Source organism: Hyperolius riggenbachi, chromosome 7 (genome assembly GCF_040937935.1).
Source record: "Hyperolius riggenbachi isolate aHypRig1 chromosome 7, aHypRig1.pri, whole genome shotgun sequence".
In the NCBI taxonomy this organism is placed as follows: domain Eukaryota; kingdom Metazoa; phylum Chordata; class Amphibia; order Anura; family Hyperoliidae; genus Hyperolius; species Hyperolius riggenbachi.
This window is the reverse complement of record NC_090652.1, coordinates 22,877,590-22,903,998: the sequence shown is the minus strand read 5'-3', so window position 1 is coordinate 22,903,998 and position 26,409 is coordinate 22,877,590. Positions and strand designations below refer to the sequence as shown.

General features: G+C 47.2%; 2 protein-coding genes across 6 annotated transcripts in view; both read left to right on the top strand.

Annotated features, from left to right (window-relative positions):
- Positions 1-26,409, top strand: part of LOC137524137 (zinc finger protein 436-like) — a 297,499-nt gene that overhangs the window by 32,392 nt on the left and 238,698 nt on the right. The gene's annotated exons all lie outside the window — the stretch shown is intronic.
- The window catches only part of LOC137524143 (zinc finger protein 260-like), a 51,671-nt gene that overhangs the window by 11,726 nt on the left and 13,536 nt on the right, over positions 1-26,409 (top strand). For 3 of the 4 annotated variants that reach the window (XM_068243704.1, XM_068243705.1, XM_068243703.1), the window contains exons 2-5: positions 908-1,097; positions 1,540-1,637; positions 1,723-2,287; positions 9,818-11,678. In XM_068243704.1, coding sequence (XP_068099805.1) covers positions 1,064-1,097; positions 1,540-1,637; positions 1,723-2,287; positions 9,818-10,932 — 1,812 coding nt within the window. In that variant the 5' untranslated portion in view covers positions 908-1,063 and the 3' untranslated portion in view covers positions 10,933-11,678. Of the gene's footprint in view, positions 1-907; positions 1,098-1,539; positions 1,638-1,722; positions 2,288-9,817; positions 11,679-26,409 lie in introns of those variants that run through there. The other variant, XM_068243706.1, reaches the window with a different exon arrangement.

The window sequence follows — 26,409 nt, the reverse complement described above, 5'->3', positions numbered from 1 at the left end:
ACTTACCTTCCATGTAGTCTACTCCTTAGTGTCTTTCTCCTCTCCCGCGTCCTGTTTGTTCACAGTGATCAATGGAATTCTCTGTCCTCCATTTTGAAAATGGCCATTACCCCATAACAGCTTTCTGGTCAGCACACAGTTAAACTGTAACATCGCCCACTTGAGCCATAGGGAAACATGGACATTACCTGGTACATCCATTTTCCTCTCAGCTATAACTGACAGCAAATGATATATAACTGACAGCAACTGATATATTTCAGATCTGACAAAATGTTGTCAGAACTGGAAGGGATTATTGTCAGAAGAAAATGGTGAGCTTCTGAAAGGAACTGATTGCAAGAAAACTATGTAATGTTCATTTGAAGTTACCTCGTGTTTATTTTAAATATTTTTATTCAGTACAGGTTCTCTTTAACTAAGCAGAGGGAAGCCATTAGATCATGTAGAGTCTTCTCACTGCATCCTCCAGCCCCCTTTGCTGCTCACAGGCCCACCAAAGATTTCCAGCCATACTGTACCTGCGCAGTAAGCCTGAGCTGCTCGTTCATGATTGGCACCATGCTACTGCATATGCGCGGATGTGTTTGAGCGGGTGCAGCACGGACTCACTCGTACATGAAGAGAAACATGGCCTGGATCTTCGGAGGGTGCTGGCTAGCAGCAGCAGCTGGACCCAGGAAGACGGTATAGGATCCAGAGGCTTCCTTCTTCTTAGATAAGTATTTCCTTTTTCTCCCTAGCTTTGGCTCAGGTTCACGTCAAGGCTGAGAAGATGAGCTCCAGTCCTCGAGGGACAGATCCATGCCAGTGTTCAGGCTGGACAGAGAACTGGGCTCTGCCTGATGAGCTACACCTCTCCTGATTCAGTTCCACCCATTGATTGGAGTTGTATGTTTGTATGCAGGCTTGTGAAGACGTCATGTAATGATCTGCAGAGCTTTCCCAGTCCTCTCCTGGTTGTGTGTGACTCCGGTTCCTATAAGGTGTCAGGATGTCGCCGTCTGTTTCTCCATAGAGGAGCGAGTTTATCCTGAAGGACACAAGACTCTGGGAGGACGTCATGATGGAGAATCAGCCGCCCCTCATATCACCAGGTAAGGGAGGAGTCGCACAGAGGGTCCGCCTACATCCCCTCCCCCCTCATATCACCAGGTAAGGGAAGAGTCATACAGAGGGTCTGCCTACATCCCCTCATATCACCAGGTAAGGGAGGAGTCACATGGAGGGTCCGCCTAAATCCCCTCCCCCCCCATATCACCAGGTAAGGCAAGACTTTCATCTCTTGTAACAGAAAGAGTCATATGAAGGGACCGCCTACATCCCCTCCCCCCACCCCCCCATATCACCAGGCAAGGGAAGAGTCATATGGAGGGACTGCCTACATCCCCCCCCTCCCCCCATATCACCAGGTAAGGAAAGACTTTAATCTCTTGTAATGGAAAGAGTCATATGGAGGGACCGCCTACACCCCCACCGCTGCTCATCTGTGAAATGCATAGGCATAATGTATTCACTTAGTGTGTATGTTTCCTACAGATGGGCCTGGAAACAGAAACCCACCAAAGAGATCTACAGGTCCTCTTTATTCCCAGGATTGTACACAGGAAGATCACTCCATCCGTCACCAGTATCAGGTAGGTGTAACATAAATAATGTCATACTGAGGTTATTATTACCAGTGCACTAAATACATTTGTTGTTTACTTTATATATATTTAGGGTAAAGAGCAGCTTGATGTGAAAACTGCAGTTAAAGAGGAAGAAGAGGAGACGTATGTGAGGAGTGACCAGCAGTCTATGGAGGAGGGTGACCTAATGGGGACAATTAAACAGGAAGAAGAGGAGGACACGCATGTGAGGGGTGATTGGCAGTCTACAGTGGAGGGCGAGTTGATGGGGACAATTAAAGAAGAAGAGACCTACATGAGGAGCGATCAGCAGTCTATGGAGGGGCGTGAAATGATGGGGACACTTAAAGAAGAAGAAGAGATCTATGTGAGGAGTGATCAGCAGTCTACGGAGGGTGGCATGATGGTGATAATTAAAGAAGAAGAAGAAGAGACGGATGTGAGGAGTGACCAGCTCTCTATAGAGGAGGGAGGAATGATGAAGACAATGACAGAGGAAGAGATGTATATGAAGAGTGATCAGCTCTCTATGGAGGAGGGAGGAATGATGAAGACAATGACAGAGGAAGAGACATATGTGAGGAGTGATCAGACGCCTGCGGAGGAGGGAGGAATGACAGTAAAACAGGAGGTGTGTTTCCTGCATATCAGCCCAGGTAAGTAATGATCACACAAGCAGAAATTGTGGAGATTTGTATTTCTTGTAGGAGTGTAAAGTGCCCCTGTAGTGGAATAAAGTGCCCCATATGGGTGGTGACCTCAGTAGAGGGGAGGCCTCTGGATGATGCAGCGGCTTCCCCATCCCCCTCTCCTCCACCCGTCCAGTGCCGAGACCACCGGAACCCCTCTACCAGCCCTGGAGGAACAGTGCGCATGGTGCTTCCATCCATGAATGAGCACAGCCGCAGGACTCCTCCCACCTGTGCAGCAGTACTGAGCAGGCACAGGACTCCGCCCACCTGTGCAGCAGCACAGAGTAGGCGCAGGACTCCTCCCACCTGTGCAGCAGCACAGAGTAGGCACAGGACTCCTCCCACCTGTGCAGCTCAGATCGGGTTCAGCTTTCCCCGAGCCTGACCGGGCTGCATGCTGCTGTGCAAGTGTGAGGCGTCCCACACCTGCGCAGTGCGCCTGCGCTTCATCAAGGACGGGAACGCAGGCACAAATTTCCAGAAGGTCCAGCGCTGGATGGGGGGTGGAGAGGAGGATGTATGATACCTCTGGAGGATCCCTCTGCCAATATCACTTCTGCTTTTTGTTTTACAGCAAATCTGTTGTGATTTTTACCACTACCCAACTGAAGGATTTTTCCCTTCGTTACCAGAGCAATTTTCACCTGTCAGTGCTCCTCCTATTCATTCGCCAATAACTTTATAGCTACTTATTACAAAGAAATGATCTATAGTTTATTTATTTCACCACTAATTAGACTTTCTTTTAGTTGTACATTTTGCTTAGAATTATTTTATTCTAAATGCATTTTAATGGGAATAATAAGAAAAAAAAAATTATTTCTAAATTTTCGGCCATTATAGTTTTAAAAATAAAATATTCTACTGTGGCTAAAACCCACACATTCCATTTGTCCCGGTGATTGCAACGTTAAAACTATTTCCCGAGTACAATGTATGGCGATTATTTTATTAGGAAGTAAAGGTGTATTTTTTCAGTTTTGCATCCATCACTAATTACGAGCCCATAATTGCAAAAATAACATTAACATATCCCCATAACAAAGTTCAGTCTCTAAAGTAACTATTTATGTAGTTTAATTGTGAGATGTACAGTACAGACCAAAAGTTTGGACACACCTTCTCATTCAAAGAGTTTTCTTTATTTTCATAACTATGAACATTGCAGATTCACACTGAAGGCATCCAAATTATGAATTAGCACATGTGGAAGTATAGTACATAACCAAAAAGTGTGAAACAACTGAAAATATGTCATATTCTAGGTTCTTCAAAGTAGCCACCTTTTGCTTTGATCACTGCTTTGCACACTCTTGGCATTCTTGATGAGCTTCAAGAGGTAGTCACCTGAAATGGTTTTCACTTCACAGGTGTGCCCTGTCAGGTTGGAGTGGGATTTCTTGCCTTATAAATGGGGTTGGGACCATCAGTTGCGTTGTGGAGAAGCCAGGTGGATACACAGCTGATAGTCCTACTGAATAGACTGTTAGAATTTATATTATGGCAAGAAAAAAGCAGCTAAGTAAAGAAAAGCGAGTGGCCATCATTACTTTAAGAAATGAAGGTCAGTCAGTCGGAAAAATTGGGAGAACTTTGAAAGTGTCCCCAAGTGCAGTCTCAAAAACCATCACACTCTACAAAGAAACTGGCTCACATGCGGACCGACCCAGGAAAGGAAGACCAAGAGTCACCTCTGCTGCAGAGAATAAGTTCATCCAAGTCACCAGCCTCAGAAATCGCAGGTTAACAGCAGCTCAGATTAGAGACCAGGTCAATGCCACACAGTTCTAGCAGCAGACACATCTCTAGAACAACTGTTAAGAGGAGACTGTGTGAATCAGGCCTTCATGGTAGAATATCTGCTAGGAAACCACTGCTAAGGACAGGCAACAAGCAGAAGAGACTTCTATGGGCTAAAGAACACAAGGAATGGACATTAGACCAGTGGAAATCTGTGCTTTGGTCTGATGAGTCCAAATTTGAGATTTTTGGTTCCAACCACTGTGTCTTTGTGCGATGCAGAAAAGGTGAACGGATGGTCTCTACATGCCTGGTTCCCACTGTGATGGTGTGAGGAGGAGGTGTGATGGTGTGGGGGTGCTTTGCTGGTGACACTGTTGGGGATTTATTCAAAATTGAAGGCCTACTGAAGCAACATGGCTACCACAGCAGCGGGATGCTATTCCATCCAGTTTGCGTTTAGTTGGACCATCATTTATTTTTCAACAGGACAATGACCCCAAACACAGCTCCAGGCTGTGTAAGGGCTATTTGACCAGGGTGCTGCGCCAGATGACCTGGCCTCTACAGTCACCAGACCTGAACCCAACAGCGGAGGGAAGGCAAAAGGGCCAACAAGTGCTAAGCAGCTCTGGAAACTCCTTCAAGACTGTTGGAAGACCATTTCAGGTGACTACCTCTTGAAGCTCATCAAGAGTGTGCAAAGCAGTAATCAAAGCAAAAGGTGGCTACTTTGAAGAACCTAGAATATTACATATTTTCAGTTGTTTCACACTTTTTGGTTATGTACTATACTTCCACATGTGTTCATTCATAGTTTGGATGCCTTCAGTGTGAATCTACAATGTTCATAGTCGTAAAAATAAAGAGAATTCTTTAAATAGATGGTGTGTCCAAACTTTTGGTCTGTACTGTATATGTATAAATATATATGTGCAAATGTTTTATTTGCGTAACTGTGGGAGAGTCAGGGAGGTAAGGGGTTAATTTTAATGGTATCTACAGTTATGCCCATAAGTATTCATACCCCTGGCAAATTTTGACTTAAGGCTACTTGCACACCAAGACGTTTGCGTTAGGTGCCACGTTAAGGTCGCATAACGTGCACCTAACACAACGTATGGTGCTGCAAGATAGGACGGTAGAGTGAGCCGCTTTTAGGCGGCTCTATCCCTATAAGGTCTCCCAGAGTGGCGCTGATTGGCCGGCGGGACCACGTGATGCGGAGTGAGACACTCCGCATCACGTGGTCCCGCCGGCCAATCAGCTGCCGCCAGTGCAGTAATTATTAAGTAGCCATGAGCGTGCCTACTGTAGCGGCATCTCCCCGCCTCCTCTCCGGCCCCCACTGAGCATGTGCAAACAGTCTAATACGGCTATAGCCGCTCTAACGCCGTAGCATGCTGCACTTTCGGGAGAACGTGCAGCGTTACATGTAACGCAACGTGGGCTGTGTGAACAGCCCACTTGTGTTACATTGCTGTGCGTTGGGGGAGCGTTACAGGCGCACTAACGTGCGCCTGTAACGTCCCTGTGTGTAAGCAGCCTAAAAGTAATTTTTATTCAACCAGCAAGTAATTTTTTTGATGGGAAATGACATAGGTGTCTCCCAAAAGATAAGACGATGGACAAGAGGCATTATTGTGGGGGAAAAAAAACCCTTTCTCAGCTTTTATTTACATTTGAGCAAAAAGTGCTCAGTCCAAAATTATTCATACCCTTCTCAATAATCAATAAAAAGCCTTTATTAGCAATTACAGCAATCAAACGCTTCCTACAATTGCAGACCAGCCGTTGGAAGTAATGAATAGACATTGCAGCAAGGCAGCAATTGCAACTCACCTCCCTCAGGATCCAGATTCTGGCAGCCATTCTTCTTCCCATCCTCAGAGGCTCTCGGGGCCAGATTTATCAAAGCGTTGCCAACAGTTTTTCTTCTTAAAGGAAACCTGTAATGAATTAAAAAAAAAAAAAAAGTGAAACTTACCGTATTTTTCGCCGTATAAGACGCACTTTTTCTCCCCAAAAAATAGGGGGAAAAAGTCCCTGCGTCTTATACGGCAAAGGCAGGGAATTCCCAACTTAGAAACGCCCGCCGATACGGACTGCGACCCGCCGCCACGTCGGGAATTCCCTGCCTGTGTGGCTGCACCCGACTGTTGCCTCTGCCCGCTCCCCATGCCTGTAATGTGCCGGTGTGTGTAATAAGTTCCCTCCCGCTGTGTGGCTGATCTCTGCGTGCCCCCGCGAGTGTCTAATATGCCCGCTCCCCCGCCTGCCTTATCTCCCTCCCCCATGTGAATGCTGGCCCCCCCCGGGTGTTAATCTGCAGCGGCTTACCTCTCCGCCATGCCCGCGAGGATTGGAGACCTCCTTCACAGCCGCGCATCTCGCTCTAGTGATTGGCATGTGATGATTGCGTCATCATCACATGCCGATCACTAGAGCGAGATGCGCGGCTGTGAAGGAGGTCTCCAATCCTCGCGGGCATGGCGGAGAGGTAAGCCGCTGCAGATTAACACCCGGGGGGGCCAGCATTCACATGGGGGAGGGAGATAAGGCAGGCGGGGGAGCGGGCATATTAGACACTCGCGGGGGCACGCAGAGATCAGCCACACAGCGGGAGGGAACTTATTACACACGCCGGCACATTACAGGCATGGGGAGCGGGCAGAGGCAACGGTCGGGTGCAGCCACAATTTACAAACACACACGGGGGACACAGGCACATGGGGCAGGCATAAGGGACACAGAGGACACGGCAGGCATGGGGGACACAGGCACATGAGGGACACATGAGGCATGCATAGGTGACACATGGGGGACACAAGCACATGGGGCAGGCATGGGTGACACATGGGGCATGTATGAGGGACACAGAGGACACATGGGGCAGGTATTGGGGACACATGGGGAGACAATGGGACACAGGAGGACAACATTTGAGGGTAACCTGTACAAGACTCTCCTGGAATATGGACGCACCAGGTTTAGTATAAATCTTTTTTTTTTCTGGTTTTTGCCCTCTAAACCTGGGTGCGTCTTATATGCCGGAGCGTCTTATACGGCGCGAAATACGGGTATATGGGACTTCTACCGGCCGCTGCAGATGTCTGCGCCGGGACAAATCGATCCTCTGGTCTCCCGTCGTGGCTCAGTTTCGGTTTCACTGACTTACATGTCGACGGCCACTGCACCTGCACAGCCCTGGCTGCACACGTCCTCGTTCACGCTCCCATTGCCGGGGGCGTCCTCTGCAGGTGCAGTATGAGAAAACCTCATACTGCGCCTGCGCAGGACACTCCCAGAGACGGGAGGGAAGACATGTGCGGCAGGGCCAGCAGGCACAGTGGCTCGCCGACTGCAAAAACAAAACAGCTCTGGCAGGGAACAGGAGGATTGTTTTGTCCTGGTGCGGGCATCTGCAGGGGGCCGGTAGAAGACACAGGTAAGTTCAACTTTTTTTTTTTCTTTGTCTTTCTAGCTTTCCTTTAAACAGTTCTAACCAGCAGGGGGAACTGTTCTGCATAATAAGAAACGTCTTAAATCCTGCTTAATAGTGGCAGTTTAGCGTTATTTTCTAGAACTGCACTACAGTTAATCCATCCCTAAACTGCCGCAGATTAAGTAGAGCTTAATAGCACTTCTACAGATTGTGCAGTGCAGGCTAGGCATCATTTGTTAAGTGCTCCTCCCCCTGCTGAATTCCTCACTCAGAGCCTGTCGGCATCAATACAGCAGATGCATTGGTTACCTCAGAATCAGAAATTTCCCTTAAACACTGCACCGTCTGAGAAACCTTCCTAACGCCTCCTATTTTAGAACCATTTAAAAAATAAATCTAGTGTTTTCTTAAAGAGAATTTGTACTCTAAAATTCTTACAATAAAAAGCATACCATTCTATTCATTATGTTCTCCTGGGCCCTCTGTGCTGTTTCTGCCTCTCCCTGCTGCAATCCTGGCTTGTAATTGCCAGTTTTAGGCAGTGTTTACAAACAAAAGACATGGCTGCTAACTGCATGTGATAGGCTGAGATTAGCTCAGTGTGTGTCATACAGAGCTCGGAGGGGGCCTGGAGAGGGTGTCTATAGCTTTTATCCTATCACAAGCAGACCAGCACATTCCTGCCTGAGTGCCTGAGCCCGACAGAGCCGACAGAGGAAAGAAGATTAGATTATATAACCGAGATAACACAGGCACTGTGCAACTAGGAAAGGCTGCAGTAAGCCAGAGCATATTAGAACAGAAATAGGAATTTATAGGATAGAAGAAATAAGGCTGAACATTTTGTTACAGAGTCTCTTTAAGATGTCTGAGACAGTTCAGCATGGATTTCTAAAAACCTGCCAACATTTTGTCTCAGACACTCTTGATAAATGTCCACCTCAACCCCTTTGTTGAGATCGCCGTCTGTCATCATGATGACATGTTAATGTCAAACATGCTGATTGACAACATGCCAGGTTGAATTGCCGAGGTCCTGAATAAGAAGGGATAACATTGCAAATATTGACTCTTCGCATAAATTTGTCAATAAAAGCCTTTCAGATTTCTGAAATGGTTGTAATTATACTGTATAGACTTGCGCATAAGACACATTTTTCAGCACACAAAAAGTGCAAAAAAGTTACTGAGTGATGCGCAGTGTCTGTGCCCCCCCCCCCCTTAATGTGTCTGACCTGTGTTCCCCAGCTGACTATGGTGTGTAGAGCAGTAATCCTGCATTGTGCAAACCTGTGCTGTGACCCCCGATGTGTCCGGTCCCCGCTGTATCCAGCCTCCGACCCTCCAGACAACATGGTGTGCTGCAATAGTGTCCCCCAACAATTATCGATATGGTGAAGAGGAGGTCACGTGCACTGTCTGGGATCCCCTTGCCAATGTGATGCACTGGCGGTGTCTCATAATGACGTTATCTAGTGGCGTCTTAAAGCAGAGACCGGAGCTAAGGAGGGATCCCTGGCACTGCTCATGATGCTGCTGTTCTCTCTGCTCCTCCGTAGCGATCATTGCCGGGGAACACTATTGCTGCACACCATGTTGCCGGAAGGGTCGGAGGATGGACATAGAGGGGACCGGAAACATCAGTGGTCACAGTGCAGGAATGCAAGGGATCACAGCTCTTCTTCACCATAGCTGGCCAGGGGACAGGTCAGACCTATTGCTGCACACCATGTTGCTGGGAGGGTCGGAGGATGGATATAGAGGGGACCGGACACATCAGTGGTCACAGTGCAGGAATGCAAGGAATCACAGCTCTTCTTCACCATAGCTAGCCAGGGGACAGGTCAGACCTATTGCTGCAAACTGCACACCAGTTTACTGAACCAGTAGTGACTACAAGTCATTCCTAAACACACTTGGGGCACATCTGGCAATGAGGGGTGCTGCCTAGAACTAAACTTTGTTTTATACTGTACATAAAGATACCTCATACTGGGGGCACATCTGACTATACTGGGGAGGGAGCTTATATGCAAGTCAATCCTTTTTTCTGATTTTTTTTTTTGAGGGAAAAGTGGGTACCTCTGCTTATACACGAGTATATATGGTGCTTCAATACATAACAGAAACAACTAAAGCAGATAAAAAAACACTGAAGCGGCAGACATTGTTAATTGAAACCAGTATTTGTCATTCTCAATTTTTAGCCAGAACTGTGCAAACTACCTCGATCAGTCACTGCTACGGCAACACACATGACTGCTGACAGGACAGTGACTGTTCTCTGACTGTTATTATTTCTCCAACAGATGATGGTGGCGCACTACATTTACCAGCAGGAAACTCCATTGCGGAAAATATACCCAGCAGACGTCACCATGAGGACAAATCACCAGATCTCTCCAATCCTGAGGAACCTTCTGATAGATCCCATCCTGTTACCTCAAATACCCATCCAAAGTGTCACAGTGCCGATAGATCAGGAGATCCGTCTTATTCTGGGGAATGTTCCAGTAACTCTAATACTGATAGAGAGGGAGGTGGGAAGAATTATCAGTGCTCAGAATGTGGGAAATGTTGTAAAAACAAATCAAATCTTGTTGCACATGTGAGAATACATACTGGGGAACTGCCATTTCCATGTTCTGAGTGTGGGAAATGTTTTTCTCAGAAAAGTTACTGTCGTGGACACCAGAGAATGCACACAGGAGAGGGTGCTTATTCATGTCCTGAATGTGGGAAATGTTTTATTTTCAAATCTTTTCTTCTTATACACCAGAGAACTCACACAGGAGAGCGTCCATATTCATGTACTGAGTGTGGGAAGTGTTTTAGTCACAAAACCGTTCTTCTTAGACATCAGAGAACTCACACAGGAGAGCGTCCTTATTTGTGTGCCGAGTGTGGGAAAGGTTTCATTCAGAAAGCTGACCTGCTTTCACATCAGAGAACTCACACTGGTGAGAACCTTTATCCATGTCCTGAATGTGGGAAATTTTTCCGCCAGAAAGCTTATCTTCTTAAACATCAGAAAAGTCACACAGGAGAGCATCCTCATTCATGTCCAGAGTGTGGGAAATGTTTCAGTCGGAACAGTAATCTTATTGCACACCAGAAAAGTCACACAGGTGAGCGTCCCTATTCATGTCCAGAGTGTGGGAAATGTTTCAGTCAGAAACCTTATCTTCTTAGACATCAGAGAAGTCACACAGGAGAGCGTCCTCATTCATGTCCAGAGTGTGGGAAAGGTTTTAGTCGGAAATGTCATCTTCGTACACATCTGAGATGTCACACAGGAGAGCGTCCTTATTCATGTCCAGAGTGTGGGAAATGTTTCAATCAGAATTCCATTCTTAATGAACATAAGAAAATTCACACAAGAAAGAAAGTCCTTAGTAACATCAGCAGTGTGGAGGAAAGTTAGTCAGGCAGATTATGAAGCTACGAGGATACAAGCACAAGTCTCTTGGAAGCACATATTATTAGAGCAGCAGCAATGGCCTCACAGTGCTGGAACTACATTACAGATGTCACCTGCTCTACATTCAGGACTTTCTCCAAGCTGGGGACTCATTTCTTGCTGGTCATCTCAGAGGACATATGCTGGAAGATTACTGTACAAACCTCTTAAAAACACACCTTTTCAGTCAAGCCTACAATTTGTTGTAGGTCGCAATGGAGGCTCATGCCTTCATCTGCTAACTCCTATGTTTTCTTCCCTATTGTTTCCACTATCCCACTACCCTCTAGATCAGGCATGGGCAAACTCGGCCCTCCAGCTGTTATGGAACTACAAGTCCCACAATATATTTGCCTTTGAGTCATGACTGTGGCCGTCAGACTCTTGCAATGCATTGTGGGACTTGTAGTTCATTAACAGCTGGAGGGCCAAGTTTGCCCATGCCTGCTCTAGATTGTCACCACCGTCCAAAAGCGGTTAAACTACACATAACCTATGTATGTATTTGTAGTTGTACTGCTGGATGTCACGATTGCACAGTGACCTGAACTTCTCATATACATATGTTCCCCAACATATGTTTTGTACTATGCATCGGGCTATAGAAGATGTTTGCGCTAAGTTATAAAAAAAAAATACTAACTACTGGCAAAGACGAGTTATTAGTTACCTGACAACATTGTTTCCAGTAATCCTCCAAGACAAAGTGCTGCCCCCCCCCCCCCCCCCCCCCACACACACACACACACATGAGATTAAAGGGGAACTGAAGAGAGAGCTATATGGAGGCTGTTGTGTTTATTTCCTTTTAATCAATACCAGTTGCCTGGCAGCCCTGCTGATCTATTTCTCTGCAGTAGTATCTGAATAAAACCAGAAACAAGCATGCAGCTAGTCTTGTCAGATCTGACTTATAAGTCTGAACCACTGAAACACCTGATCTGCTGCATGCTTGTTCAGGGGCTATGGCTAATAGTATTAGAGGCAGAGGATCAGCAGGGCTGCCAGGTAACTGGTATTGCTTAAAAGGAAATAAACAGGACAGCCTCCATATACCTCTCTCTTCAGTTCCCCTTTAAGGAGTAGACTGCATCCTCGGGTGGTTAAAATATCTGAAGGAAATATTTGATGGTGTGTGGTCACCATCTATTGTTGGACTGGATTGATTGACATGTAATTGTTTCTATGAAATTCAACCTTATGGGTCAGTCACTGTGGGTTTGTTTTTATAATCTTACCTATTGTGTTGGAGACAGACCTGTTCTTTATTAAGGCCTAATAAATATTGCATTTATCTGAGCTATGGGTGCTGTTGAATTCATTCTTGCTCTAGGGGGCGCATGAGAGACCTGCCTGGCAGGAGTGTGAGTATATACAGGGCGGTGCATGAGAGACTGGCCCGGCTGCCTGGCAGGAGTGTGAGTATATACAGGGGGGTGCATGAGAGACCGGCCCGGCTGCCTGGCAGGAGTGTGAGTATATACAGGGGGTGCATGAGAGACCGGCCTGGCTGTCTGGCAGGAGCGTAAGTATATACAGGGGGGTGCATGAGAGACCGGCCCGGCTGCCTGGCAGGAGTGTGAGTATATACAGGGGGTGCATGAGAGACCGGCCCGGCTGCCTGGCAGGAGCATGAGTATATACAGGGGGTGCATGAGAGACCGGCCTGGCTGTCTGGCAGGAGCGTAAGTATATACAGGGGGGTGCATGAGAGACCGGCCCGGCTGCCTGGCAGGAGTGTGAGTATATACAGGGGGGTGCATGAGAGACTGGCCCGGCTGCCTGGCAGGAGTGTGAGTATATGCAGGGAGGCACATGATAGACTGGACCAGCTGTCTGGCAGGAGTGTGAGTATATACAGGGAGGCACATGATAGACTGGCCCAGCTGCCTGGCAGGAGTGTGAGTATATACAGGGGGGTGCATGAGAGACCGGCCTGGCTGCCTTGCAGGAGCGTGAGTATATACAGGGGGGGTGCATGAGAGACTGGCCCGGCTGCCTGGCAGGAGTGTGAGTATATGCAGGGAGGCACATGATAGACTGGACCAGCTGTCTGGCAGGAGTGTGAGTATATACAGGGACGCACATGATAGACTGGCCCAGCTGCCTGGCAGGAGTGTGAGTATATACAGGGGGGTGCATGAGAGACCGGCCTGGCTGCCTTGCAGGAGCGTGAGTATATACAGGGGGGGCGCATGAGAGACCAGCCCAGCTGCCTGGCAGGAGCATGAGTATATACAGGGGCACATGAGAGACCGGCCTGACTGCCTGGCAGAAGCATGAGTATATACAGGGGGTGCATGAGAGACCGGCCTGGCTGCCTGGCAGGAATGGGAGTATATACAGGGGGTGCATGAAAAACCAGCCTGGCTGCCTGGCAGGAGTGTGAGTATACAGGCAGCCCCCGGCCAGCCAGTCCCCGTGTGCCTCTTACTCTATCACTGCTGTGTGTCCTCTCTGGCTTACCTGAAGCCTGTGTCACCTGCATGTGCTGCCGTATAGGTAACGCTCTCATACCGCAGCAAATGGAGGCGACACAAGCTTCATAATGCCAGAGACCCCACACAGCGGGGATAGAGTAAGAGGAGCACGGGGGTCTTTCCTGCACCACCCTGTATATTCTCTTGTCATTATCTGTCACTGCTACGGCAACACACATGACTGCTGACAGGACAATGACTGTTCTCTGACTGTTATTATTTCTCCAACAGATTATGGTGCAGAAGATAATGGTGGCGCACTACATTTACCAGCAGGAAACTCTATTGCTGAAAATATACTAAGCTTGTATCACCATGAGGACAAATCACCAGATCTCGAAACAGTGTATCGAATGTAGAGGCGCCCCAGTGTGCTCAATGTGCAAATTCACTTTATGTCACCGCTGCTGTGCCAAGAGTCTTCCACTTCACAAACAGGCAATGTATGAGATTAGTGCCACAGCGCTAGTTGATCCAGTGTAGATAATAAAAGCAAATGGATGTATTCCACCTCCAGAGATCCCTGTCCTCCGGTAATCGAATCTGTACGTGCAAACTCAGTGCACAGGAACATAAAGGGGTACTCAGTGGATTTTCTCTTTATGCAACGCAGGAAGTGTGCTTCAGCTAGTGGAACGCATCTGACCAATGATGTCACCGGAAGTAGCTCACAGCGGACTGGAAGCAGCGTTTCTAACGATCGGGCGGCGCGAAGGAGCAGGTTAACGGTTACGAAGAGGTAATTATGCCTTTTGTATATATATTTCACACTTGCCCACCTGCTCTTGTATCCCCTGATGGTGGCAGGAGGCCGAAACTAGTCGGGACGAGAGTAGGCAAAGCTGTCCATGCAAGTATTCATCGGAGAACCACTTTAGTGGGTTTTTACTGGAGGGGGTCCTAATTGGTATTACCGTTGCTTTTACTATTGATGTTTTACATTGAATATCTTGAAATCTTGGGGTAAATCCACTGAGAGTACCCCTTTATGTTCCTGTGCACTGAGTTTGCACGAACAGGTTCGATTACCGGAGAAAAGGGATCTCTGGAGGTGGAATACATCCATTTGCTTTTATTATCTACACTGGATCACCTAGCGCTGAGGCACTAATCTCGTAAATCTCCAGATCTCTCTAATGCTGAGGAACCTTCTGATAGTTCTCATCCTGTTACCTCAAATACCCATCCAAAGTGTCACAGTGCCGATAGATCAGGAGATCCCTCTTATTCTGGGGAATCTTCCAGTAACTCTTTTACTAGAGAGGGAGGTGAGATGAAATCTTGCTGCACATGTGAGAGTACATACCGGTACAGTTGTGTATCGTCTGCATATAGGTGGTATTGGAAACCAAATGAGCTGATTAAGTTACCAAGACCGTGCATGTAGATGGAGAAGAGGAGGGGACGGAGGACAGAGCCTTGAGGTACCCCTACAGACTGAGGATGTGAAGAGGAGGCCTGATCTGAATAAGAAACAGTGAAAGACCTTCCAGAGAGGTAGGAAGATATCCAGGAGAGAGAGAGGTCCTTTATTCCTATAGATGAAAGGATCTGTAGGAGTAGAGTGTGGTCGACAGTGTCACATGCGGTAATATAGCGGTAAAAAAATCTCTTACCGCATGTGTGATTGAGAATAGAGCCCAATGTCAGCTGATTCTGGAGATCAGCTGACACTAGTGTTTACATCTGCGGAGAGAGTACAGCGGGCGAGCAGGACGTTTGTTTGGCCCGCCCACTGCTATATGCACGAAGATCCTCAGCGTGCGCATCTGTGACAGATTACAGCTGCCAAGACCCGGAAGCGGAGGATGCCATACAGCTGCCCACAGGAACGAGGAGCTCAGGTGAGTCCCTTACAATCATACTGTTTATGTACAGTCTGGGTTTTTACAGGTTAGAATATTATCCTTGAAATCCTATCAACACAGTGCCCATTTAGGTGTTAAAATTGCTATCAACACATTCCTTAATAGAACTAGCAGTTGCCTATAAAAATTCCATGAAGTACAGTGTGCTAAGACTAGCTCTGTTGCCCCCCCCCCTCATACAGTTGTCACTCCATGCATCTGCCTGGTTTGCCTATGCTTAAAAATGGTCCTGTGTTTAACTGTAGGGTTTAATGTCAGTTTTTACTTCATTTTTTAAAAGGTTTTCCTGTATTCCATAGTAATTGTGTGAGTGGGCTTTATAGAAAAAAATCCCTCTTCTGTTACTCATGTGAGCATAGGCAAAAGCAGGAGGGGATTACAGCTGCCCAGAATCCCCCCTCAGACCAGAGCTGGTGCAGTGTCTGGGGACAGGCACAAGTTGAGACACTAGAATATGCACAGGTATCCTGCAGCTCACAGCACCGCCCCCTTTCTTTTCCTGCTACAGTTGACTTTCGATGGAGCAGCAGCGTGGGTACAGAGCATGGAGCAGCAGCGTGTGTACAGAGCATGGAGCAGCAGCGTGTGCACAGAGCATGGAGCAGCAGCATGTGTACAGAGCATGGAGCAGCAGCGTGTGTACAGAGCATGGAGCAGCAGCGTGTGTACAGAGCATGGAGCAGCAGCGTGTGTACAGAGCATGGAGCAGCAGCCTGTGTACAGAGCATGGAGCAGCAGGGTGTGTACAGAGCATGGGGCAGCAGCGTGTGCACAGAGCATGGAGCAGCAGCGTGTGTACAGAACATGGAGCAGCAGCGTGTGTACAGAGCATGGAGCAACTCTGGGGAACGTAACAGGCAGGCATGCTCTCTAAATTCGAATTCAGGTGAAACCCAGATAATTTCTATCCATATTTCACCTTTCTAATTACATCACCTGGGGGGGTCAATCTTACCTCTCTGACGTCTTCTTCATCCGTCCCTCAGCGCCTCCCGCAATGCGGTCCAACCGGCGGTCACGTGAGTACAAAAACTTCCTTCTTCCGGGTTGAAGGAGGAAGTGTATAGTCACGTGACCGCCGGTTGGATCGCATTGCGGGAGGCGCCGAGGGACGGACGAAGAAGATGTCAGAGAGGTAAGATTGCCCCTCCCCCCCGCCCAGGTGATGTAATTAGAAAGGTGAAATCCGGATAGGAATTATCTGGGTTTCAACCAGATTGGAATTTGGAGAGCATGCCTGGTAACAGGTATAAGCACAGCCCTGTGCCCTGCTGTGTGGATGCTTCACTTTCCCCTTCATTAGCAATGTCGGCTGTCCTCATTATTATCTGTATCCAAACTGCTCCTGATCTTTTCCCTTGTTAATCGGGAGCAGATCAGACAATTAGGAAATAATTGTCAGATCCTATCAGGCGGATGGGAAATTGCATTGTGTGTACCCAGCATGATGTCCTACCATATTTTTATACTGTATTGTGCGAGTCTGAGGAAGACCTTTCAGAACCCCCCCCCCACCCCCCCACCCCCCACCCCCCCCCCCCCCCCCCCCCTTGAAAATCCTGGGTTTGCCCCTGGTGAGAGCCTGTCAGATCTCCTCATTGGCATGACCATGGTTATAGTCCTAGTACAGAAGCCCTGACTAGTGTGTGCTGAGCACATGTAACATTACGGCTCAAAGTGTGTCGCCTGTAAAAATCTTTACTCTGCACTATAAATAAATCTGTTCTGATGACCTGTAATGCTATAAAATGCCTATTTGTTTTGTGTATTGAACTAAGGGCCTGTTTTCGCCAGCCGGTGTGCATCTTGCGGGACGCATCCAGATCTGCCTGGCAGCCCTGCTGATCTATTTGGCCACAGTCGTGTCTGCTGCATTCTTGTTCAGGGGCTATGGCTTAAAGTATTAGAGGCAGAGGATCAGTATGACAGCCAGTCAAGTGGTATAGTTTAACAGGAAGTAAATATGGCAGCCTCCATATCTTTCTCACTTTAGTTGTCCTTTAAATTTACATTAGGCCCCATTTCCGCTTGGCCTGAATCTGCAGTGTTTCCCCGCAGGCGAGTCGCACAGGGAGACGATACCTATGTGACTAGTGACTTACCGTCCCGATTGCATGCTGTTGCAAGTCTGAATGGCATGCTGTAGATTTCTGCAGCACGCACCGGAATCCCTATAGCTGTGCATGGCAAGGCTGGATGCTGTGCATGGCAAGGCTTAGTCATGTTCTGCTTTTGTGTTTACCAAAGTGGCGCCCTTGTCTAAGCATACTTGTAAGCATGGAGGTGCCTAAGTGTAAAAAGATATATAAACATCTAAGAGTTAAAATAAGAGTGAGAGGGGGCGTGGCCTGAAGCTCATGGCGTGAGGACGTGTGGTGGCAGAGCTCCCGTCCAGCGGCACATCTACAAGCATCCTGACCATCTCTAAGTGCACCGTTTTGGCTCCCAAAGTGACCGTTATCCCTCCTGAAGCACCGAGCCTGGATATGGCAGCCTCTCGTGCCTCGCAGGCAGCAGCCAAACTGGAAAAGTTCCGCCGAGACCACGACAGCACGAGCCAAGATGGCGTCGCAGCATCAGATCCACAGGCCTCAGCTGACAACACCCCTCCAGAACAACCCGAACTCACTCTCGCACAAGTCCTGCAGGCAATCTCCGACTGCCAATCGTCCCTGACCTCCATCACTTCCACCTTGGAGTCTGTAAAGACGGACGTCACTTTCCTCCGCCAAGACCTACGCGCTTTGAAAGACCGGGTAGGTCAAACAGAGCACCGCATCAGTGAACTGGAAGATTCTGTACGACCCCGACAAAAGGAAATGATACAGAACCAAAAAGGTATAAAGTCCATTGCCGATAGGCAGGAAGACCAAGAAAATCGCCAACGCCGCTCCAATGTACGGATCGTGGGCCTCCCTGAAAAGGCCGAAGGCACCGCACCGGAGCAATTCACAGAGAACCTACTTAAGACTCTGTTCGGTGAGCATACCTTTTCCCGCGTCTTCGTCATTGAACGCGCACACCGAATCTCTCCTAACGTCCCTGCACCAGGTCAACCGCCACGTACTTTCATCTTCAAACTTTTGAATTACAGGGATCGGGATGCCATGCTCCGTGCGGCGCGCGAAAAGGGCCCCATCTCCTACGAAAACACCAACATCTCCTTCTACCCAGACTTCACTGCGGAGGTGCAGAAACAGCGTGCCAAGTTCATTAATGTCAAGCGTAAACTTCGTGATGCACACCTCAAGTATGCAATGCTATACCCCGCACGCCTCAAGATACTAACAGATGAAAAATCCTTTTTTTTCACTGAACCTGAGGACATTATCACCTGGCTTGAAACCCGCGCCCGGAGATCTGTTCGCTCCTCACCTCATCGCTGAACTCCCACCTGGTCCGTCTGGTAACTATTACTTTAAACTACGACATACATACACCCCCCATAGTATGTCTGAATTACTTTTTTTTCCACTACTACCACCATATACTGCAGGTATACTGGTGCAAGTTTATCACGCACTATGGGGAAAACTACTAGGTGGGCTGATCTGCTCATCTCTGAACCGCGAACAGTTATGCTTCTGCTCCATATCTAATGATAACCCCCTGCAACACGTTTGTAGTCTCTAAGCCATGTTTCTAGCATTTTCAAGACTCGACTGGGGGAGTTTCTTTTACTTATATATACCTGTTTATTACAACTGCGTTATATGCTTTGTGGGTTTTATGTTGTTCTATGCTTATTTTCATAACACGAACTTGTCTGCTGAAACTTGTATTTGAAATACCACTCTGAATGCACGCCAAGCTCGATTCTTGGTCTCCCCTGTAACTATACCAGCTCTAATTCACGGATCTGCCCTGCAGCGCCCTTTTATTTCCCCTAATGTACACCCTGATTTGATATCAATGTACCCATGCTTTGTAAAATACCACTCTATATGATGGCTGCCATATATGCTAACCTGACTTCAGGTCACAAGCGTAAGGTCTTTTTACTCCCCTTAACATGCTGGACGGCGCTGCCTCCTATCGTCCTGTCACCACCCCACCCACACTCTCCAACGTTTCTCAGAGTGTGTCCCCGCACCGACTAGTTCGCTTTTGAGTGTTCTGGATGAGCCTTAGGCCCTAGATCACTTACCTGTTTACTGTGTGTTTTGACTGGGTAAAGGCTTCACTTATCTGTTACAGTGAAGCAGGGTGTTTACTGGGTTTTTTGTTGTTATATTTTACGTTACTCATTGACCATACTGCTTACTGTACAATCCTTTTACACGCACCCAATACACTCTCCCCCCCTTCCCCCCTGGGACATGTGTACAAATCAACCTCCTCTGCACATTTTGACCTACATACTCCCAAATGGCATCCACAGTTGCTGCTCTTAAAATAATCTGTTGGAACGTGAGGGGACTTAATGACACGATAAAGAGATCAATCATTCTTAATCATATGAACAAGCACAAACCAGATATACTGGTACTGCTTGAAACTCACATCACTGGCAGTAAATCCAAGTCTCTTATGCGTCACTGGGTAGGCAAAGCTTTTCATTCAGACTTCATCCAATATTCCTGGGGTGTTTCCGTACTTATCAGGAAATCTATCCCATTTCACCTAATCAACTCCCAAATTGACCAATTTGGTCGCTATGTCTTCCTGCACGGCCTTCTTTATGATAAGCCAATCTCTATGCTGGCTTTCTACATCCCTCCCCCCTACTCCTCACCCCTCCTTAAAGAGGGCCTACGTTTTATCTCTTATCTCCCTCAGTGCCCAGGCATATGGATGGGAGACTTCAATATGGTATGTAACCCCTCTCTAGATCGCCACCCTGCGGCCATTAATAAACCCACTGCCTTTTCCCTCCTGATGACTGAGATGTCACTACATGACACCTGGCGTCTCCTTAATCCATATGCCCAACAATTTACTTGCTTTTCAGCAACTTACAACTCCCTCTCCAGACTGGATCACTTTTTTGTGACTAGTAATTTACTGCCACTGGTGAATAACGTTGCATTTCTACCCCGAATTGTCTCGGATCACTCCCCAATATGTCTGTCCCTGGCATGGAGTGAGTCTCCCACCGAATTTGTGTGGAAATTCAATCCATTCTGGCTCACTTTGTTCCCCTCGGAGGATTGGCTCATAAACAAATTACACTCTTACTTCAACACTCACAGGGAAGAACCTAATATAGCGCTGGTTTGGGATACCTTTAAATCACACCTACGTGGCCTCCTTTCCAGCGCTGTATCTCACTACAAAAGGGAATCCAATAAAAATATCCTAAACTTACAAACCCGAATCCCCTTGTTGGAACAGACTTATGTTGCCGATTCCTCTGGGGCGAACGAAAGAGCGTGGAAAAAGGCACAAACCCAGCTTTCCCATCTGCTCAGGGAAAAATCACAAGCTAAAGCCTTTTTTCACAAACAAACCTTCTATGAGCAGGGAGAGAAAACGGGCACTATACTGTCCAGGCTGGCTAGAGACAGATCCACCTCAGGATATATTCACTCCATTAAAAATGACTCTAATATAACAATTACAGGCCCCAAGCCTATAAATAAATGTTTTGCCGCATATTTTCAGGATCTATACACCACCAGATCTGAATTCACCCGTGAGGACGCCGAGATCTTTCTCTCAGAAATAACTCTTCCTCGATTATCCCCAGAGGATATGGAAATGTTAGATGCTCCCATCACCTTGGATGAAATAGACCTGGCTGTCCACTCCCCAATAGGAAGGCACCAGGTCTGGATGGTATCCCCAGTGAAGTACTTAAAAGATTTTCTGAAATTTATCTCACTCCCCCTCCTGCAAACTTTCCAACATGCATTTGAACAAGGTACCCTCCCCTCCTCCATGCGAACGGCTTTGATCGTACTGATCCCCAAACCTGGAAATGATCTATCACTCTGCGATTCATATCGCCCGATTTCCCTACTCCCCACAGATGTCAAAGTTCTTGCTAAAATTCTTGCCACAAGGCTAAATAAAGCTATTTTGTCTCTCGTACACGGAGATCAGACTGGCTTTATGCCAGGGAAAAAAACATCACTTAATATTCGACGACTGTTCGCTAATATTCAAGCCCCCCATGATAACCGTGGTAAGCGTATAGTTGTCTCTCTAGATGCTGCTAAAGCATTTGATGCAGTTGAATGGCCCTTCCTATTTGCTACTCTTTCCAGGTTTGGATTCGGAGATAACTTTATCCGTTGGGTACAAGTCCTTTACAAAAACCCTCTAGCCCAAGTCTGCACGAACTCTAACATTTCTGACCCATTCCCTATAGGAAGAGGGACAAGGCAAGGCTGTCCCCTTTCTCCCCTACTGTATGCCCTCTCCGCTGAACCACTCGCTTGTAAAATACGTCAACACCCCAATATTACTGGATTTAAAATTGGAAATCTAGAAGAGAAAATAAGTCAATATGCTGATGATACCATCCTATACTTAGCAGATCCGCATAGCTCCCTAACCACCGCATTTAATCTTATTTCAGAAATGGGCAAATACTCAGGCCTATCCATTAACTGGAGCAAGTCTGCTATCTTATGCTTGGATGGGCTTGAGATCTCGGCGTCCTCACTTCCCTGCCCTTTACAATCTGTAACTTCTTTTAAATATCTTGGTGTTGTGGTTCGGGCCTCCCCTTCTAATTACTACCTAGATAATGCGGCTCCTCTTATCCAATACACCCGAGACAAACTCTCTTCCTGGTCAAAACTCCCCCTTTCGGTTATGGGGCGTGTTAACTTAATTAAAATGGTTTTAATGCCCAAAATTCTATATATACTCCACAACTCCCCTACATACCTGCCCACCACCTTCTTTAAGCAATTAAGATCTTTGATGCTTTCTATTGTTTGGAACAAATCCCGCGCTAAACTCAAATACACTATATTACAATGCCCCACTACGCTGGGAGGCGTGGCTTTACCCTCTCCCTTCCTATACTATTTGGCATCACAACTAGAGCAAATTTCCCATTGGTTTACATCCAACTCACTACAATCCCCCGAACTGTTGGGGTTTTCTGCCACAGAACTAGCAAATAACTTACCATTTGCCCTTCTTAAGGGCACCCTCACTCACAAAAATCCCACTAACACTATTTTGATCCAATCCATGCGTGTTTGGCATGCAATAAACAAACTACTCCCTTTGTCCGTATGGGAACATTTCACGCCCCTATGGCGAAACCCTAAACTACCAGAACTATCCAAGCTTACCAACACCTCACGCTGGACTGACAAAGGGATACAATACCTTGGCCAAATTCTCCACAATAGACGTCTCCTCCCCTTCGAAGTTCTATCCACTAAATTCTCCCTCCCCCACCACTTCCAATACATGTATTTTCAATTACAGCACGCCTTACAGGCCCAATTTTCCTTAGGCTTCCCTTTAACAGGTACCTCCCTTATTATGGAAGCTATTAAGGACGGACCACTAAGTCACCACATTGGTACTCTATACTCTATACTAACTGAACACCTGGCCAGCCTAATGGTAGGACAATCTAAAAATAAATGGATACAACAGGGAATTCAAATAGATGATGAGGAATGGGAGGACAGTCTTTTAGCTGTTAAGCAAGTATCTTCTTGTATTAAAGATCGCCTTACCCAACTGTACATTACTCACCAAAGCTACCTCACCCCTAGCGGCATCTCTAAATTTAACCCTAACACCTCTAACCATTGTCCTAAATGTAACACCCTTAACCCCACCTTTATGCATCTTCTGTGGCAGTGCCCCCCAGTAGCGGATCTCTGGAAACAGGTGATCGACTTTCTTCATGATGTGATGGGATCACCAATTGCCCTAGATATTAAGAAATGTATACTCAATATCTATGACGAGGATATTAATAAATTTGATAAGACCTTTTTAATAGAAACTACCTTTATGCTTAAACAATGTATAGCGTTCAGGTGGCTCTCCCCAACCTCGCCCACATTCACTGATTGGCGTAGCAGGGTCAAAAACTCCTTACCTCTTAAAAAATTGGTATACCACCACAGAGGTTGCCCCTCGAAGTTTAACAAGATCTGGGACCGCTGGACCGACAACCCATGCACCTAACACAGTGTAATTCACAAACGTTTAGGCCATTGCTTGCTCTCTTATTATTACGATCTCTAATTACTCGGATATCTTTTCCCTGTCCTCTTCCCCATCCTCCCCACTCTCTTTCCACGCTTATACCTATGTTTGGATGCCCTTTCCTAATGTTCTTTATCCTTTTCCTTACCTCCCTTCCCCCTTCCATACTCTCTACAAATGTCATGAATATAATGGTACTAGTGTATAAATACTACTCTTATACTGCTTGTAATACATATTCACTGTCCAATCCTATACAAAGACTTTACACTGTACCCTTTTGTACCACCCTCGTTTTTGTATTTCAATAAAACTTTTGGTCAATGAAAAAAAAAATAAGAGTGAGAGGTAATCGCTTACCTCTCCTAATGACAAAAACACCAGTAGTACTGGAAAAGAAGTAATTCAAAACACAAAAAGACAACACGTTTCACAGGTACAAGCCGGCTTCCTCAGGAATATACACAGTGGCTTGCTGCAAGGTGAATACAATATGGGTGCCTCTGATAGCCTATCGGAGGCACCCACATCCTGTTCACCTTGCTGCATGGCACTGTGTATTGACCTAAGGAAATGGGCTCGTACCTGTGAAAAGCATTGTTTATTTAGGCACTATGTATTGTCCTGAGGAAGCAGGCTCGCACACATGTAACGTGTTGTCTATTTTGTGTTTTGAAAAGGTCCCCCCCCCCCAAACAAAAAACTACAAACCAGGAGAGTGACCATCTAGCTTCTGGCAGGGCCTGGAAAACCAAACTGGGACAGTTAATTTCCCACTGGCTTATACGGTGGTTTCAGGGATCTGCAACCCACTTTTGTGAGTATAGCTGTATATACCTACAACTTCCCATTTATAAATGATACAACAACATAGCGCTCCTGGACTCTCTGTTTATCTGGATATTTTTGAGTACAAGGTCACTACAATGATCGACAAAACCCTCCTATACTTTTGTCTCAGCATACAGCGCTGGGTTGTGCCCAGTCTGTCTCGTTCAGCATGGATTGCCTAACGCAGGAAGGTGTATAGATACATTTATCATTTGGGGCAATGCAGCATTGGCACCTTAAAGAGACTCTGAAGTCTCTTAAACAATATTTTGGGATAAATAAAGGATTTTTAACATATTAGCCCTAACTATACCGCTGCATCTCCGCCGCTGTACACTATCTAAATCCCCCAAAACTCCCCGGGGGGCAATCCGGGCAGCGCTTCCGTGAGAGGCAGAGCTAAGAGCTGCAGCCCTGCCTCTCAGCGCGTCTGTCAGCCCGGATCTCCGCCTCTCCCCCGCCCCTCTCAGTCTTCCTTCAATGAGAGAGGCGGAGATCCGCCGCTGATAGACGAGTGTGAGGCAGGGCTGCAGCTCATAGCTCTGCCTCACAAGGAAGAGTAGAGGGCAGCAAACTCCACGCCCAAGAAAGTTGTGGATTTTGCAGGGGAGAGGGAGGGAGAGTTTGGGGGGATTTATATAGTGTACAGCGGCGGGGATGCGGCGGTTTAGTTAGGGCTAATATGTTAAACAATATTTTGGGATAAAAAAAGGATTTTTAAGAGACTTCAGTGTCTGACCAGAACCTTTAAAAAAAAAAAGTTTGCTGCCATGATCGAGTGTGGCCACACTGTGCAGGCGCAGGAGGTCTTACGCCAGTGCAGTAGCCCAGAGCCACTCGTACTTGCTTAATAAAGCCATCCTGTGCAGGGTGGCCACACCCCTTTGACAAGCCCTTGTGGAGAAGGTTTTGGTGGGCCCAGCACTGGACTGCTGAGAGGGTCAGGGTAAAGGTACCCATACAGCAGGCCACTTGGCACACATTTTGGGCACAGCTCAAATTAATTCATTGGTCTGAATCACTTATGAGCTTCTTTGAGAGACACTTAAATGGCAACTGTAACAAAAGTGATATGGAGGCTGCCATATTTATTTTAGTTTTAAGCAATACCAGTTGCCTGGCTGTCCTGCTGATCCTCTGCCTCTAATACTCTTAGCCATAGCCCCTGAACAAGCATGCAGCAGATCAGGTGTTTCTGACATTATTAGATCATCTGAATGCTTGTCTCTGGTTTGATTCAGACACTACTGCAGCCAAATAGACCAACAGGGCTGCCAGGCAACTGGCATTATTTAAAAGGAAAGTAATACGGCAGCCTCCATATCCCTCTCGTTACAGTTGTCCTTAAAGGGATATCACAATTATCCTCCTTAGCGGTATGGACGACTTAATACGTCCATTACCGCCGGAGGTCGTCGCTCAGGCCCTGCTGAGCCGATTTGAATAATTTTTTTTAAACACGCAGCAAGCACTTTGCTTGCTGCGTGTCTCACCTGATCGCCGCCGAACCGCCGCCGAACCGCCGCCGCCCGCCGCGATGCAGGGCCCCCCCAGGCGAGACCCCGTGCGCTGCCTGGCCAATCAGTGCCAGGCAGCGCTGAGGGGTGGATCGGGTCTCCCTGTGACGTCACGACGTCGCCTACATCGATGACGTCACGACGTGCGTCGCCATGGCGACGGGGGAAGCCCTAAAGGAAATCCCGTTCCAGAACGGGATTTCCTTATGGCTTACAGCACCGGCGGCGATCGGAGGGGTGGGAGGGATGCGGAAGGGAGGAGGGCATCATGTAGCTAGCGCTAGGCTAGCTACATGATTGAAAAAAAAAATTAAAAAATAGCGCTGCGCTGCCCCCTGGCGATCTTTAATAGAATGCCAGGGAGGTTATTGTAGCCTGCAGGGAGTGGAATTTGTTCTCTAGAGAGATTGTTCACCGCTGCGTGATGTACGGACGTGTGGTTGGCCAAATGGCTAGCATTGGGTTCTGTTGCTATGGAAGTGGGAGGAGAGATGAACGCATGACGTACAATGTAGCGACACAGAGAAGGCGGAGTCAGCATGGGAACAAAACATTTGGCCTGGACAATCAGGACACATTAGGGCCATCATACATACAATATATTCTTGGCAGAGC